The sequence below is a fragment of the Lytechinus variegatus genome, chromosome 19 (genome assembly GCF_018143015.1).
Source record: "Lytechinus variegatus isolate NC3 chromosome 19, Lvar_3.0, whole genome shotgun sequence".
Taxonomy (NCBI): domain Eukaryota; kingdom Metazoa; phylum Echinodermata; class Echinoidea; order Temnopleuroida; family Toxopneustidae; genus Lytechinus; species Lytechinus variegatus.
In genome coordinates, this window is record NC_054758.1 from 9,535,308 (window position 1) to 9,553,072 (window position 17,765).

The 17,765-nt window shown below is 33.6% G+C and overlaps 1 protein-coding gene across 1 annotated transcript in view; it reads left to right on the top strand.

Annotated features, from left to right (window-relative positions):
• Positions 1-1,948, top strand: part of LOC121406372 (EF-hand calcium-binding domain-containing protein 6-like) — a 34,049-nt gene extending 32,101 nt beyond the window's left edge. The window contains exon 27 of the mRNA XM_041597413.1: positions 188-1,948. Coding sequence (XP_041453347.1) covers positions 188-463 — 276 coding nt within the window. The 3' untranslated portion in view covers positions 464-1,948. The remainder of the gene's footprint in view (positions 1-187) is intronic.
• The last annotated feature ends 15,817 nt before the right edge of the window (positions 1,949-17,765 follow it).

Sequence of the window (17,765 nt, forward strand, 5' to 3'; positions counted from 1 at the left end):
GCATTTTGATGTTTTAAGGAACAATCATCGCTAGAGTTTCTTTTATGAATAATATATAATATATAAGCAAACGGAGTCTTGAGATGATAACATGATAAGCACTACACAAGTACAGAACATTATTATCATTATTGTTTATACTCTATATGTAGATTTTCACTTACTTTAATTCATTTTTAATCTACAGATCAAACCTGAAAGTCGCATGACGGGCGCCACCATGGAGGCCATGCTCCGAATCCGCGACACCATCGTGAACAACTGGAAGAAGATGCGACGCACGTTCCGCCTCCTCGACCCCACGGCGGACGGCGTCGTCACGACGAACCAGTTCCGCGACACGCTGCGCCAGTTCAGCATCAATCTGTCGGAGGAGGAGTTCTATCAGCTGACTACGTACTATGATAAATCCCTGCAGGGGAGAATCCCGTATAACGATTTCATCAGGGCGTTCTTGCAGTAAACTCGATAGCAATAGACGGACATGAAGTTTGTATGCTCTCCTGAGGAATTTCTCGCACGAGATGTAGGAAACAATTCTTAGAGAGAACAATTTGCACCCCCTAAGAGATTTCATGGGTAGGAATAGACATAAGTTCTCTGAACTTTCTTGAGGTTCATACAGAAGTGGAGAATAGCAAGGAAAGATGCCCCTTTCCTGTAGCTGCCATCGTGTGTGTGTACATGCTTAAGGAAAAGGGAGTTTCAAGAGGAAGTAGACCCAAAAGTGAGAACTTGCTTTCGAAGGGAACCAATCTGATTTTTCAAAAACAAGAAGGAGATTATCATTGGTACTTTTCACAAAGCTCATTGATCGATTGTAGGGCTGATCTTTGTGCTTGATTGCATTAATCACTATGTGCAATCAAGCATACTAATCAACAAAATGATCAATTGCTTAGGTTTGTGAAAGGTGCACCTGGTTACTAGAAACATCGAGCCTTTATTGGAAAGGAACTCAAATGACTTTTTAAGCACAAACCCAAGAATGGCAGAAAATCAGTCATAGTGAAGAAAGTTTTATTTTTGCAGTACAAGAAATTGCCCCAAATCACTTTGTAAATATTAATCTTCATCCTCAAAATTCTTGCTTTTTGTAGTAATTGAGTAATAAAGGCTTGAAATTAATGAAGCTTTGGCATATGTTTTATTTGATGAATGTGTCATATTTTCAGGATATCTTTCCTTCAAGAAGAAATATATATCATTAGTGGACTGTTGTGACTTCGGCAGGTAACACAAAACTTCAAGAGCACTTATTGTACATTATTTTTCATGATTGATTACATTAAGCTTAATGTACAATCAATCCTTAAGACCTGAGTATAATTGATTTTAGAGTGTTGTGATATGGGGTCCAGATAATTGTTTTCAAAAGTACCTCTGCTTTGATTGTAGTACTATCATCTCAGATACTGTATATATTCAATAAATTAGATCACTGGGGTCTCTTATCATAAATCTTAGCAATTGATTGCAGGGGATGAATTCTATGATTGATCATGCACAATACTCAATGCGATCAATCGTAGAAATCATCCTTACGATCAATCGCTAAGCTTCATTTTACGGGGCCCTGTGATTTTGTAAAAGTCATTGAGATGGTACTGGTGATGTGCTGCACTGACACAGACAATCATATATCTGCATAGCTCCATCTATTGACCAAGAAAGGCCAGTCTGATGTAGACAGAATATTCAATATATCTTACAGAAAGATGATTTGGAACTATTATTATGCATACATTCCTATATATCATATATAAATAATCCAGAAGATGTACTTTGTGTTACTAGTATTATACAGATCAAATGAAAGATCAACATTTTCCAACTGAACTTGTATGAACGACAGCGCTATTTGGTTATATTATCTCTGTATGATCCACCATTCGTGGGCATTTTCCAGCTTCTATTGTAGTGCACAAACAACAAGGAGGCTGACATATTACTTGAAAGAAGTGCTTTACAAACAAATGTTAGGGTGGCCGATAGCCGAGGATGAGAGCGCCCTCTCTGGGCTAGCAACCTCTACTATGAAATTTGTTAAGAATATATGGACAATATGAATATATTTATTTTATCATTATTGTGTAAAGAATGTACAGCTAAATGTTCAAATTGCCTTGTAAATATGCTTCACTGCTATTCCTTACATTGGATGCCTATATATGGTATTTAAAGTGTGCTTGTTGTGATTGGCTGATATTCAGCGAGCGAGGGCAGCATAATTTTTAGTAGGAAAAATAAAATGTATATGGGTTGAAGGCATGACGAAAATTTTGCGTTTAAGAGCAGTATACCCCAAGTTTCCCTTATCATCAAATCTCTTCTCAAAACAAGCATGAAATTTAAGTATAGAAACACCTGTTTCTTGACCTCGGTCCGAAGATAATACACCCCAGCATCAACGGTCACAGCAGGGGGCCACACACGATGGATTGCATTCTGTTGAGTGCATGGAGTTCCATGTATACACGCGTTGATAGAAACTTTTTTCTTCCTTTCTTTCTTTCTTTTTCTTTCTTTCTTTCTTTCTTTCTCTCTCTCTTCCTTCCTTCCTTTCTTTCGTTAAGACTGTATCGTTGCGCGAGTGAACGGCATGCATCCCATATTTTCTTGCTGTACGGACAGAAACTAGATGGGATGCATCGCGGTCCTTGCATGCTAAGCATACCGTAATTTTTATTCCGCATACTTTCCTTATTTCAAGGTCGATTTTCTTCGTTCGAAATTGAAAATGGACTAGTATTGGATGTCTGAATGTAATATGCCTTTGAAAACGTGATTAATATCGAATACAATAATTTCATTCCGAAGATCCTTCTACAGGCAGACAAGTCTTACGTAATAGCACAGCTGTTGTTTATCATTTCGTCCTTGGCTCAACACTCGTTTAGCTGGCCCGTGGTGGTGAAATCGAGACAAGGGGATTACCTGGCCAAGATGGGTTTATCAGGGTTGGAAAAGTTGTTTGAGATTTGCAAACGCAAAACGGGGTATGCGACCGCAGTTTGCAGTCCGAAGTGAGGTCGAGAATCAAACGGGAAATTTTCGTAATGGTTAGAATTTCAAGACTGCAAATCATTTGTGATATGGGGAGCATTTCATGACACAAATAGTGATTTTCAATGACTATTTGTGATAAGCTACTGAAATCCTTTCCTCTGATTGGTTGAGAGTAAATTTGTCTGTAAAAGGCACTGACGATGTTTTATGAAACACTCACCTTGTTTTTAGTCGATGTATACACGGTGCAGATAAACAGTGATGATTAATTGAATAGGTGACACAGATTTGCTTTACATACATACATGTATTAATTGCGTTATCAATGAATGTTTACAAAGTTTTGATAGACAACTGTGTTCCTAATCAGCATTATTCTTTAACGATCAATTTTTTACTGAATTAATGACACTCCTGTTAGTTTAATTTGTTCAAGTGAAATTTGAATTTACTTCACCGTGGCACCTCATACTGATAAACGGGATGTTTTCGTCTTAGGATAGCTTTTGAGCTGCTGAAAGTGATTGTTTAAGGTTGACTGTGTACCTAAAGATAGACTTAAGTCAATTTTAGAAGACTTATGAACAAATTTTGCCAACATTTTCAAAGCAAATTTTGGATGTTGCCTTCAAATTTCACTTTTTTTATGACATTTCCTTCCCAATTCAAAGGCCGCTTGTCATATATATACAATTTGAATGAAATTATAAACACATACAAACAAGTTAATGAACAAATATATCTGCCAATATTTCATACACCAAAGATAGCATAGCATGCTTCTTTTTTCACTTAGCACTTCCGGAATTAGCGGAATCTTAATTTTGTGAATAAATTTATATGTTTGTAGCAATTTGAGGTTTATATCCGCTAATTTAAGTGATATTTCCAATATTCTCAAAATTCATGGGATGTTCCGTAATGTGGCAGATATTTCACAATGAGCTCTGTATATACATATATTTATATAGCATGGCAGCAGAGATTAGTATATATCTAGTTATTTTACTAGTGGACGCGATCGACAAAATATCGGTAGTGCCTTGTTACTTACATATAAAAAAAAATAAATTCACATGATGTTAGTTCTTTAATATCCTTGAAGTTCCATTTGATATTAGTGAATAAGTGTATCAATCAAAGATTTTGCTTTTGAAAATATGACATTGATTTATATACAGTGTGCTTTCATCACAAACCATTCCGTCCAAATCAACGTGATAATTTTAAGTGTTCTTTGAAAGTATTATTATTACATACCACCGGAACATTGTGCCTATAGATATAATCTCCAAAAGATGATGCCTTGTTTGTTTGCTTATGTATATTGAGGTTTTTAAATACTTTATTAAGCAATATATTACACTTTAACTTCCTGAAAATTGCTGCTTTAAAATATACATATTATTCCGTCCACTGTGTGTAAATATTTCCAAAATATCATTCATGCAATATTATCAAATTGTCACAAGCACCTTGTATTTGATATTTAATTAAATTTACGTGAAGAAATATTGAATTCAAGAAGTTAAGAACTATTCTCGACACATTATTTTTGAACTTTCACAGTTAGAGCTGACAAAAATTCATTAATTTGACATTCTTGTAATTATTTTTTCATAGTATTAATGATCACCACTTGTACATGTAGATTTTACCGAAATGGCATGCTTCAGTTGCTTTTGATTAAATGCTATTGAACAAAGATTTCTATAATTACAGTATTACACATCCAATTCTTCTATATGATTATAATTGATAATCTACATATTACTCTTTTTAGAATGACATTTTATGCCTTTGACTGTAAACGTTCATGAATGACATTCAATTTTTTGAGAGGTTAACTGCCTTGATTTTAGTGAAAACTGTGACAAATTTCTTCATGCTGTGAAATAAATAGGTCTATATGTATATTTAGATTTGAAATCTTACTTCTAGTTTCTTAATGAACTTTCTGTGTTCTGATTTATGTCACACTGGGTCAATGTACTTTTAAACTTTCCTTAATTTCCATGGCAATACATTTTCATTGGCGGTTGCAGGTAATGCTCTTTCCTATTTATTTTCTTTAGATTTTCTCCATCTGTTAGTGATTAAAGCTAGAATATTCCTTAAAATTCTTATCAAATTTATATTTATGTAGTTTATGCTACATTTGCATATATGTATATATTGTAATATGTCATTAATTTCTTTTAAATGAGAAATAATAATAAAGATAATAATGATGATAATAATGATAATAGAAATAATAGTAATGATTATGATAATGATGATAATGATAATAATACTAATAATCATAATAATAGAGAAATAATGATAATAATCATCATCATCATTATAATGTAGTATTGTCTATCTCAAAATAATCTATTCCGTGGTGCACTATTATTATTATCCCACCTGAAGTTTGTTCGATAGACATCCAATCTGTTCTTAGATCCAGCAAGAAACATGATTTTCTTGGAATCATCTTCATTCCCGCTGCCATGACATTGAGTGATAATTGATTGATTTCATTTTTTCTTTTTCATTACAGAAAGAAAATATGATTGATCAATGAAAGGGGGATATTTACTTTAAAAATAGTTTTTCACTGAAATCATAAATTCAGTGGTGGTTTTGTTATTCTTTAATTCTCTAGTTCCATTATGAGTGATATTAACTTGAATTACAATGGAATGCTTGTAGATTTCTTTGAGTATTTGCTGTCATGTTATTCGCTTAACAAATCAAATCAATTCTCTGTATATGTCTGCGCTGTAAATAAAAAGAATCTTAACTCTAATTCCTTAGTGTTTGAGGTTGTTATTAATATGTTTCAGAGAAATGCGATGTATGTGTTTGCAGCAATGTAAAATGATATAAACTTTCTATGGCACAAACCACATGACATTGTGCACAGGGGCCCCAGAAGCCTGTTGCATAAAACTTTTTACCTGAGAAAACTCTGGTAAAAACTGAAAACTAAGGTTAGTCTGATTTCCGCCATTGACTTTAGCACAGGGCAAAAACTCCGGTAAAAACAACCTGAGTTTTCTCAGGTAAAAAGTTTTATGCAATGGGCCCCAGAACTGGAAGGGGAGGGGGTGGATGGGGGGTCAGACCCTCACGTTTTTAGAAAATGTAAAAATTACCATCTAATTCTGATTTCATCCATGTTCAACCCCCCCCCCCGTCTGCTGTGTAAACCCTTCACTCAAGTTAGGGTCTGAATCGCAGCCTACTCATGCCTTGTGTAGTGAAGGCCCTGAATTGAAACAGCAAGTTTTGTATGTGCTAGTCTTTGCATGGAGACACACTTGTTGATCAAAGTGTAAATCAGGGTCTGTGCCTGCAGACTACACCCCACCCTTCCATATATCTTTAAAATGTGAAAAATTACCAGCTAATTATGATTTCATGCATGTTCATCCCACCCCCTCTTCCCCATCAAAATATTTCTTCGAAAGAGAGATATGTTCACTGGATTAACTTTGTTTTGATTGAGTTATGATAATTATGATAATGATCTAACAAGTCATTTCAGATCTAAGTTTTTTCTTTATTTCTCATATCAATATTTACAAAATTATACAAGCACAAATAATATAGCTTCATCAAAATAATGACAATTATATATAGTTCTGCATTTAATTTGTATACAAATTCTGCATGAATTAAATAAGCATTGAGTACCAATTATTGCATACTGTTATGAAACAACACTGTCTAAATTTAACTTCATAGAAATGGTTTCTGATTTAACTTCTGGCTTAGAAATGTCTCTGATACAAAACTAGTTATTTATATTGGTTACCAAAGTATTTTTTTATTTTAAAATAATAAGTATATTCAACAGCTATTACCTGAACCAACCATTGCCAAAATGTATCAAATATTCGGTCAAACATTTAGCTCTTGAACAATATTTCCCAGTTACAATATGAGACTTTGATACATTTTTAAAGCTGTAGCTCATATAATGTTTATATCATTAATTTTTCAAGCAGCAATATTAGTCATTAAAATTCTAAATTACATGAACTGCTAACTTCAAGTTGAGAAAGTTTTGATATACATTTTTAGTACCTCAAAAATATGCAAGATATCAGCATAATAGAATGACAAATCGAGGTCTCAACACCCCGTAATTTATTCAGGATATGTTTGCACCATAGAGATGTATACTAATTAGTATACATATATATGGTTTGCACTTTTAACCGAGATGTTCTTCAATCCAAAATTGAAGAGCGCCCTCTACGTTTAGTAGAAGCAAAAATCTGCTCGCGCCTGTAACCATGATAATAGCTAGGTTTGCTGCTGCTTCTGAAGTAACCCTTAACCCTTCAGAAGGGTTACTTCAGAAGCAGCAGCAAACCTAGCTATTATCATGGTTACAGGCGCGAGCAGATTTTTGCTTCTACTAAACGAATCTGTTTCCTTTCATTATGACAATCACCAATAAATGAATAATAACAAAGAAAAAAAAAACTCTCCTAAAATGTCTGAATGTCTGAAGAACTTCACAGGTTTGACTACAAATGTCATGGGAGTTCAGAGCGGCGTCACCGGGGTGGGGAGGGGGTATATTTCTGAACAACATTTTTTTCTGAAGTGATTTTAATCTACATTTCATTATAAAAGGAAATTGTATTTCATAAGAAAGTATAAAAAAAATGTTTTCAATTATATCCTATAAGTTTAGAAGCTTCGATTAATACACAAATACTTTGGATATCATAAATTACCGGCATAAATATCATTACTTCTTTAAGCAAGGTACAATAATGCACTATTGCATCAACTCACTTTTAAAGGACAAGTCCACCCCAAAAAAATTTGATTTGAATAAATAGAGAAAATACAACAAGCATAACACTGAACATTTCATCAAAATCGGATGTAAAATAAGAAAGTTATGGCATTTTAAAGTTTTGCTTCGTTTCACAAAACAGTTATATGCACATCTCGGTCGGCATGCAAATGAGGAACTGATGACATCACTCACTATTTCTTTTGTAGTTTATTATATGAATATGAAATATTTCTATATTTTCTCGTCATTGTCATGTGAAATAAAGTTTCATTCCTCCCTGAACACGTGGAATTCCATTATTTTAACATTTTGTGCTTCAGGCAAGGAGGTCCTAATCGTCAAATTCGTAAAAATTGAAATATTGTATAATTCAAACAATAAAAAACAAAAAAAATAGTGAGTGACATCATCGACTCTCTCATTTGGATGTAACTGACTCGTTCATATAACTATTTCGTTAAAAGTAAGCGAAACTTTGAAATGTCATAACTTTCTCAGTATTTTACATCCGATTTTGATGAAATTTTCAGCATTGTGCTTGTCTGATTTTTCTCTATTGATTCAAATCAACATTTTTCTGAGGTGGACTTGACTTTTAAAAGTGAGTTGATGCAATAGTGCATGATTGCACCTTGCTTAAAGAAGCAATGATATTTATGATATCCAAAGTATTTGTGTATTAATCGAAGCTTCTAAACTTATAGGATAATAATTGAAAATATATTCTTTCACTTTCTTATGAAATACAATTTCCTTTTATAATGAAATGTAGATTAAAATCACTTCCGAAAAAATTATTGTTCAGAAATATACCCCCTCCCCCACCCCCGGTGACGCCACTCTGAACTCCCATGACATTTGTAGTCAAACCTGTGAAGTTCTTCAGCGCATTAAGATTTGTTGTCAGACGAAGAAGTTCGGAGCAAAGACACTCGCCCAGCTTGACATTGTTAAGCCTTTTAATTGGTCTTTAATCCCTTTAATGTCTAACGCGCATAATGCAGCCATGAACGTGATACCAAAATAACGGTAAAACCACAATTGTTCTGGGACAAAGTCGTATGGCTTAAGTTTGGGGTACTTAAGATCAGGGAGGTCCTTTTCCACCTTTCATTTCGACCAAGGAGTCTCATTAACCATCGAGCTCTCTGTAATAGCTATATGCATTAACCTATCTTGAAAAAAAGCGCATGCAGCAGGCATTCAAAACTACATGGACATGAAAATCCTATATATTCACATGCATCTCACATACCTCAAGAGTACATTCTTCATAATAATGTAAAGGTCAGATGTGTTATTAAAAAGGCAAATCTTTATATTAAAAATGGGATTAAAGATGCTTGCCTTGGTTTATGTACGTCGGTGTAGGCTGGCTAAAACATTGAGATGTGACAGGATCTTTATAAATTATATGACAATGTAGTCAAAACCAAGGCACGGCACCAGTCACAAATCAAAACCCCGTAAATCGATACACCTTTTATAAACATGTTAAACCATGCATTGATCATCGGATTAGTCGAAGTTGAGAAGGACGCGGGTTCATAAAATCAAGTGATTCCATGATGTTTAAAAAGGATATTGGTTTTGTTGATTAAATCAATATAGCGGGATCAACAACCTGCTTTTGTAAGGGGCATGGGCCAGATATCAAAACGGGAATATAAGAAAAAGACGATATAACATTATGGTAAGGGGGCACGGCGGGGCCAGGATTCCGATGGCGCCTAAAGATTATGGGTATGGGCTCAGTGAAGACTATATATATAAAACAAGGGTTCATTTCAATGATGATGACGACGATGACGCCGATAATGATGATAAAAAGAGTGTTATTTATGTTCTTATATTTTCTTTTTTTGGGGGGGGGGGCAGGGGAGTGTGGGTGGTTGGTGGTCATCAAATGGTATAAACATTGAATATGATCCGTTTGCCTTGTTGAATAAAACAACCAAATATAAAAAAAAATCTAGCTAATACATGCAATGTGGGCCAAACCCATGCATAAACCACAAATAACAAAAAGAAATGAAAAAATGGGTGATAATGAGATGATTTTGATGGTGATGGTGTTATGGTTATTGAAGGTAATGAAACTAAGTAGGTGAATATAAATATTGAAAATGATGAAATAGTGATTTGGCATCGAGAATCAAATTCATTTCGTGAATTTACCATAGGAAAGGTTGAATATGTTAAATCAGTCACGATATATAAAAAGCTGGGAGGGGAGTATTAAGGATGGGGTGGTGAGAAATAAATGTAAATATGATGAAAAAAAACAATATAGGCCTATAAAAAGTATAAATATAATCTTTAGCAAAGGATAATAGTAATGTCAATCATGGTGATGATGGTAATGATGATGATGGTGATGTTGAAGATAATAATGATGGTGATGATAAAGATGATGATGTTTAGGTGATGATGATTGTGATGATGATGATGATGGTGGTGCGATGGTGATGATGCTGGTGATGATGATGAAGATGATGGTGATTATGATGGTGGTATATAGTGATGGTGATGATGGTGGTAGTGATGGTGGTGGTGATGATGGTGATGATGATGACGATGAAGACGATGAATATGGTGCGGATGGTCCCGTGGATGATGTTGATAATGTTGATAAATAGCAACATTTTCTGTTCTCTTTGTGCAAAAATTTAAACTTGGCCTTGAAACTAGGAATCCCCATACTTATTAGCATTCGGGAACGAGCAAGTCCCTCTCCCCATAATGGATTCTGTATGCATTTGCCCGCGAGGGCGTTCGGTCCACAGCGTTATCGAATGTCGCCCCTCCTGTTTACACGACATGCAGGCAAAATCTCACATTCCACGCTCGAATTTTAGCAGACGACCAAGTGCCAAATTTATACGCGTGCGAAACACGAACCCGCGCCGCCAACAAACACTTGCGCTACGGAAACCGTCGGCAGTGGTGCAACGGAGATTTGTGCATGCGGGGATTGGAAAACATTGTCGAATATGAGCTATTTTCGATGTATTTCGCTCAAGGAATTCGGATGATTTGGAGGCCATTGTGTAGTTTGGATGTGTGAGGAATAATATCAACATGTATGACATTGTGATATGCTGTTTTGCAGCTTTTGCGCTGTATTTCAATACCCTGTCCGCGGACTTTGCTTATGATGATTCGTAAGTATTCCTACCAATTTTACCCTTTCTTCATCCAACCATTTTCATTTGAATGATCATAAAAAATGACACCCATCGTTACGCCACTCTCACAAACACAACAGTCCAAGTTATGTTATCTTTTCCTTAATATATTGTAATTTGCTTTAGATTATAAGACTTTATTGATTAAATCTGGGACATAATTTAGTAGAAGGATTCTGCGCAGGTGTACAGTACCTTGATCACCGTTTTGTGACTCCACTTTGTGCCTGAGCTTCCCGCAAGGTGTATTATCGCCGGGATTGCTCACGGTCAAAAATAGTTTCATCGCCCCTTCCCTTATAAAAGGTCAGATATTGGATGTTTGGCATGATGTTTAAAACTCAAAACCTCACAAAGTGCCAGTTTGAACTTTAGCCAAGAGCTTCAGTGTCTTATTTCTATCTGGCACGATTTTTCTTTATTTACTTCTTGTTTACATCATTCGCCATCCATTCGCCCCTTATGATATGCTCCGCGGCGCGTAACATGCCCAGCCCACGTCTCTCGCCAATGTCTCCATGTGCCAAGGGTTTCGGCGGACATACTCGCTCGTTTTCCGTTGGTACCGATCGCGGCTCTTCAAAAACATTTTTGTAGACCTCATTCAAACGGCATTAAAACTTCCGTTTGCTCAATGGATAATCTCAGTTAGTGTAAATTCATATTTATATCATTGACTTGTTTTTTTTAGCTAAACTGTTAAACAGATTGTATCCATTAGTGAATGAGAAGAGTTATTATTTTAGATAGATTAATTAATCTTTTGTTTATCATTGTAATTTTATTTGTATGATTTTTTCATCAATATTCTTGCTTTGATGTTTTATATAACTTCCTTTGCCTTGTTATGTTATCATATGAATTTGATTAAGATGCCACTTTCACCAGCTCTGCTTCTATAGGGTCAAAAACCTTTCATGTTATATATTTTTTGCCAAACTTTGTACTAAATATTTTTGTCATATCACCTGATTACTTAGTATAAACTTATATCACTTGAGTAACTAAGTTATCCTTGTATTGGGCCTATTATAGGTCTTTATTCTTGGTAGATGTGATTTGAATGTATAGAATAAAAAAGGAATGAAATAGTTGTAGTTTAAAAAATTATTGATTTTGCATTTTGTTGGGACTACATTGGGGTGTTCATTATTCATAAAAATACTATTATTATTGCTTGTAATATGAAATTACAAGTAGGTATGTATGATTCTGTATTTCCCTTTAAATATTATCAGACAATCCTATTAATGATTATGGTTATCTCCTAGAGTTGGAAATCTTAAAAGCTCTCCTTCTTCTTACTTAGTCAATCCCTCTGTTTTTTTTGATACCTCATCTGCTTATTTCAAAAAATATTTTATAATTTTTCTATCATTTACAAATTGCAATTAAAACTTAAAATATTGAATGATGATTATGACAATGATAATGATAATGATAATAATAATGAAATAATGATAACGATAATGATATTAGTAGTAGTTATAGTAATAGTAATAATAATAATAGTATATAATATAATGTTAAATAATAATTAATCATGTTTGAATGTAATTTAATGTTCTTATCAAAACAATTGTTAATACCTGTTATCAGTTGCAGGTCTATTTTAAACAAATCATTTGTGTTTAATTCTCAAAACAAAAATAAACAATACTTCCATCAAAAATTCAAACGACCAAACTATCCTTCTTAATCATATTGATCAGTATTGATGCTCTTTCATCACTGTTCATGTTGAAAAAAAATCAATTGTAAATCCATCTCACATTAAATGGTACTTATTGTATTTTACCCCTATCATTCATGAAAACCATAGATCTAGGATTTAAAATGTGTTTTCTATTTTTACACATCCTTCCTGAACTTCTGAAGCCTCCACCCAACCCCCAAATAAAAAAAAATATGACAAGTTATAATTCACTTTACACCATAAATGAACAGATTTAAAGCTACATATTATGTAGGCCTATCGCTCAGTACCTGGTCACATTTGACTTTATACACTCTTTTATTACTCAGACAGGAAATTATTTTAAGAAAACTGTTTACATATTTCTAATCACATCCAATTTCTGGTTCCAAATCAAATTTACACTTGCCAGACCAGGTTATTTATTGAGTTATGTTTTGAATGAAAAGAAACTAGCCTGCGACTTTGAAACCATTTAAAATGTATTTCCAGTCTCAAGCAGTGTTCACATAGATAAGAACATCATTTAACTTGTTAGCCCTTACTGTGGTGTAAATACAAAATGCCAAAATATTGAAGTTTATTATTTTGATATATTTTGACATAAATGTTCTGAAAATTATATCATGTCTCACTCTTTCTCATTACCATTTTTTTTAATGCACTGTTTGTTTATTTTTGATGATGGATGTTTTTTTCTTGGTCAAGTACCCTGAAGACCCGAGTCCCCCATTTTTTTGCTAGTGCCCATAAAGGTTTATTGTATTCAAATATCAAAGGTCTTCATTAATCTGATCTATCTCCTCAAATTAGCAGACTATTTTTCTTACAAAGTCTAAAAAGTAGATATAAATCAAAGTTAATATTTTCTTTAAATAATACATAATAAATCAATAAGTCTTTTGGCAATCGTGAAATGCCATAAATTCTAAACTAGTGATTTCATCACATTTTGTTTTGTTTCAATGATATTACCTATTCAAAGAATGTAATAATTTAAGAAATATACTTATGTTACTTTAAAAAAATGATACAATATTAGCAATGGTGTCAAAATCATGTTTAGAAGCCTTATTTCCTCTCTTTCTAAACCATATTCTTTGTGTGATCCCATGCAGTGCTACTGAAGAAAAAAAATCAGTTTTCCATACACCTTGTTACACAGGCCATATAAGAAACTGCTTTTAATAAAATTAAATAACAATTATATAAATGTTATTAAGCTAATATGTGTACTTACACATGTAGGCCTACATTTTTGCTAGGAGGCCAACAAAAAAAAACATGTACCAGTAGGCCTACCACAGAAAATGGTGGATTGCTGAGAAAAAGATATTTTGATTGCAAAGCATAGAGATTGACTTGGGGTTAATACACTTAAATAAATCCAATACTCAAGCGATCTTTTTGTCATATGTATACACAACTTTATCAAAATATTTTTTCTGATCAGAATTTCTAAGCCTTAAAACTCCTTAAAATTCTGATGCTATTGACTTCTTTTGATGCATGTACAGCGCTTTGATCATATTTTGGTAAAGCGCTACATAAGTACCTGTTCTGTTTTTATGTAGGCCACACAATCTTCCCTTGCCCACCGTTTAATTCTATGAGACTGTGACCATCAATGTCGCATTACTCTCAAAGATGTTTAGGTGCATTTAATAATTTTTTGTTGGTTCTAAAAATGATGTTTTCTCAGATTATAAAAAGTATGATTGACTGTTATCATGAATCCAGGAGTTACAGACTTATGTAGAAATTTCTTGATAAATCTATAACTTTACATATTTTATTTCACAGAATTTCCTGATTAATCAATAGTTTTTCATATTTTATCCTGTAAATATTGTTAGGCCTATATGAAAATGAAATTCGGGTAAAATATTTAAACATCTTCCAAACTTGTGCCTGAAGTGACAAAATCCTTAACTATTAAAGGATGATTCAGGTTTTTTTTTAGATATTTTTTTTTTGATATTTTATCTTTTTTTGAAAACTCTATCTAATGAAAACATTCCTTCTGTATAAACCTTTATCCTCTCTGTTCATGTTTATTTCCCTACCACTACTATCATCCCAATACTCCCCCATCGCGGGCTCCCCTCACGCTATCTCGTTCTCGACTAATATTTGTTACCCTGTCGGTGTATCGCATAACTCATTAAAATACGTGCTACGAATACCTGCTGGCCAAGTTGTGATGATATCATCTCAAACGCAGAGATTAGGCAAGATCTGTTACTCTTTCCCCCTCTGGCTTGCAATACCTCAACAAAACGAGGGATAAGTGTCTCTTGTGATTAAACCTAAGTATATTGACGATTTGAAGCTTTACACCCCCTCCCACCCCCAAACACTCCAGAGTCTTGTTCGCTTTCCATATATTTCAGTGGGATATAAAGATATTTGCAAAGATTTTTAAACGACTTGACAAAGAGCTGAATGTGATTATATTCAGATTCCTTTTAAACTATAGTGCTGGAGCATGCTAATTACTAAATGTATCAGATTTTATTGTGTGATATTTTGTCTTGCCATAGGTCAGTTGAGCCTATTGTATGCAGTCTGAAAATGTCTGCTTATTTGCTTGTACATGTACTGTACCGGGTACATGTATATTGGGTAATTCTGTCATCTTTGCTCTGCAATGAAAAATGTTGACCTTGAATTAGGTACAAAGACAAAGTAAGTAGCTGGTAGATATTTTGAGAAGGAATTGTTGCTGCCCTTTTTTGTATAAGCCTACTTACATGTATTACCAGGTACATGTAGCTGAATGTTATTTTCATGGGTCAAATAATTTTTTTTTGGTTACTAATTTGATATTACCTATTTGATTTTTAAAGATATTTCAGAATCTGTCAATATTGAATCACAGTCATTTTGAGCTACTTGTACCTGTAGGGATGCACACAAATATGTAATGTATGAATTTTGAGATTGTGCAAGTGATGCACATATTCCAGAAGACCTCTGGAGTAGCATGGAAGATGATGAGCGCAATTTCGCTCTCCAAATAAAGATGGATTGGTCTGTGTCACTTTGCATTGGCTCACAATGGTTGAGTTGACTTAAGCCATGAAGTCGGATGTAAGTGAAATGTTGGTTTGGTCGAGTCGACCTGTTTGGTTTTGTTTTAAAGCATTATTTATGCTGCCTTGGATTGAGAAAGGGTTTTTGACACAAAGAAAAGTACAATCTTGATGCTCCCATGGACCTATGCACCTGACTTGGTGCACATTTAATCCGTTGAGTCATCTTTTCTAATTCTTTTGGAGCAGATTTTTCCCCTTTCTAATCATGTTTGTCTTGACTGCATTGTCAAATAATAATTTTTAGGAATACATATAAATGAACATTGTAAAAAAAACCTGTGGTGTTAAATAACACCAGTCAGTATTTGAGAGGAATACACACCTAGGTGTTAAAACACTATGGAGATTCAACTTAACACCAAATATCATTTACATAAACAGACTGTGTTACAATAACACTAATGTATTCTGAAGCAACACCATAAATTTAACACTAGTGCAGGCCTGCACTAGTGTAAAATGCTTAATGTCTTCCTTTGTAAACACTGGTGGTGTCGTGTGTGTAGGAAATTTCAAAGATTTGAAATAATAATGAAAATAATAATAATAGTAGCCTATCAACGGTTATATAGCGCTTAATACTTTGTTACCAAGCACTGTATAATGTTAACAAATTAATCCAGATTAGTTGTGAATAATAACCCACTGAATATTAGATTTGGATTTAATCTTTGCAGATTGAATTTAAAGCTAGAATCTTTTATGGTAAATCTTTTGAGGCTTAAAAGTTTATCTTTGGTATTAGGAATAAAGCCAATGTTAGACTGGTCACACCATTCACAGTCAATCTGGATTTATTTCAAATCCTTGAAATTTAGAATGTAGTTTTATGTGATGACAACACCTGTATGTCCTCGTGTTATGTAACATTTTGTTGCATTTGTTTCTGTGACAATTACTCTTGCAACAGTTGTTCTTTTGATGAATCAGCTAATTAGCTTCTACTTGCCAACAAAATTTATTTAAGATTTAGAATCAAAATATATTTATTAACTTCAACCTTAATAATTGGATGAATCAAGGCTATTATTTATCAATCAATTATTGTGTCTAGATCTCTACATTATTTTATATCAAACATATTCTTTACCTCTTTCCGTTCATCTTTTTATGACAATTTTGACATGAAAGGTACATTATTACTTTGTAGAGTGATTATTCTCATCAAATAGATTATTGATTTTATTTTTAACTTTGAATTTGGAGTGATATCCTTTAGTTATAAAAAATTCTGCTATTCCCGTTTTTGCTTAGTCATATATGACTGAAAAGCTGTTAAAAATAACCAAAAAGAAAGAAAGAAAAAAAACCTTTCAGTCAAAAGACATTGCAACATTGACATCAAAGGACACCTGTGTGAAAATTGAGTATGATTTCATTCGATTTTCACTTGATATGTTTATGAAGCAGACAATATCTTTGCACTTCGGATCATATATTTCCTTTCATGAATGTTATTTATTGAATAGCACAGAAGTGAAAGATGGACAGATTTTCACCGTTTTGCATTGAAAAGATTTTATATCGATATTTTATATAGGTGTGCACACAAATCAGATTTCATACAGAGAGATTCTACCGCTGTATTATGATCCTCCTATCTCACTCAACAGGACGGGTGATATTTTTATGAATCTTATCATGATTTTGATCAGTGCTGCTTTGCTCATGCGATATTTATCTAAATATTGGGAGCAATTCATGAAACAAAGTAGTCAGTGATTTTTACCGACTGTTGTTGTAAGCTACTAGAAATCCTTGCTTCTGATTGGCTCAGCGTAAATTTGTCAGTGAAAATCACTAGCTTTTTTGTTTTGTGAAACACTCCCATGTGCTCTAGATCTTGCTACAGCACATTTATGGCTGCACAAACATAATTAACAAGGAAATTAATAATAGTTTCAATTTTAGCTCTGGTCGATCAGCAGATGTGTATTATGGTTATCTGTGTGTTTTATCTTTTGTTCAAC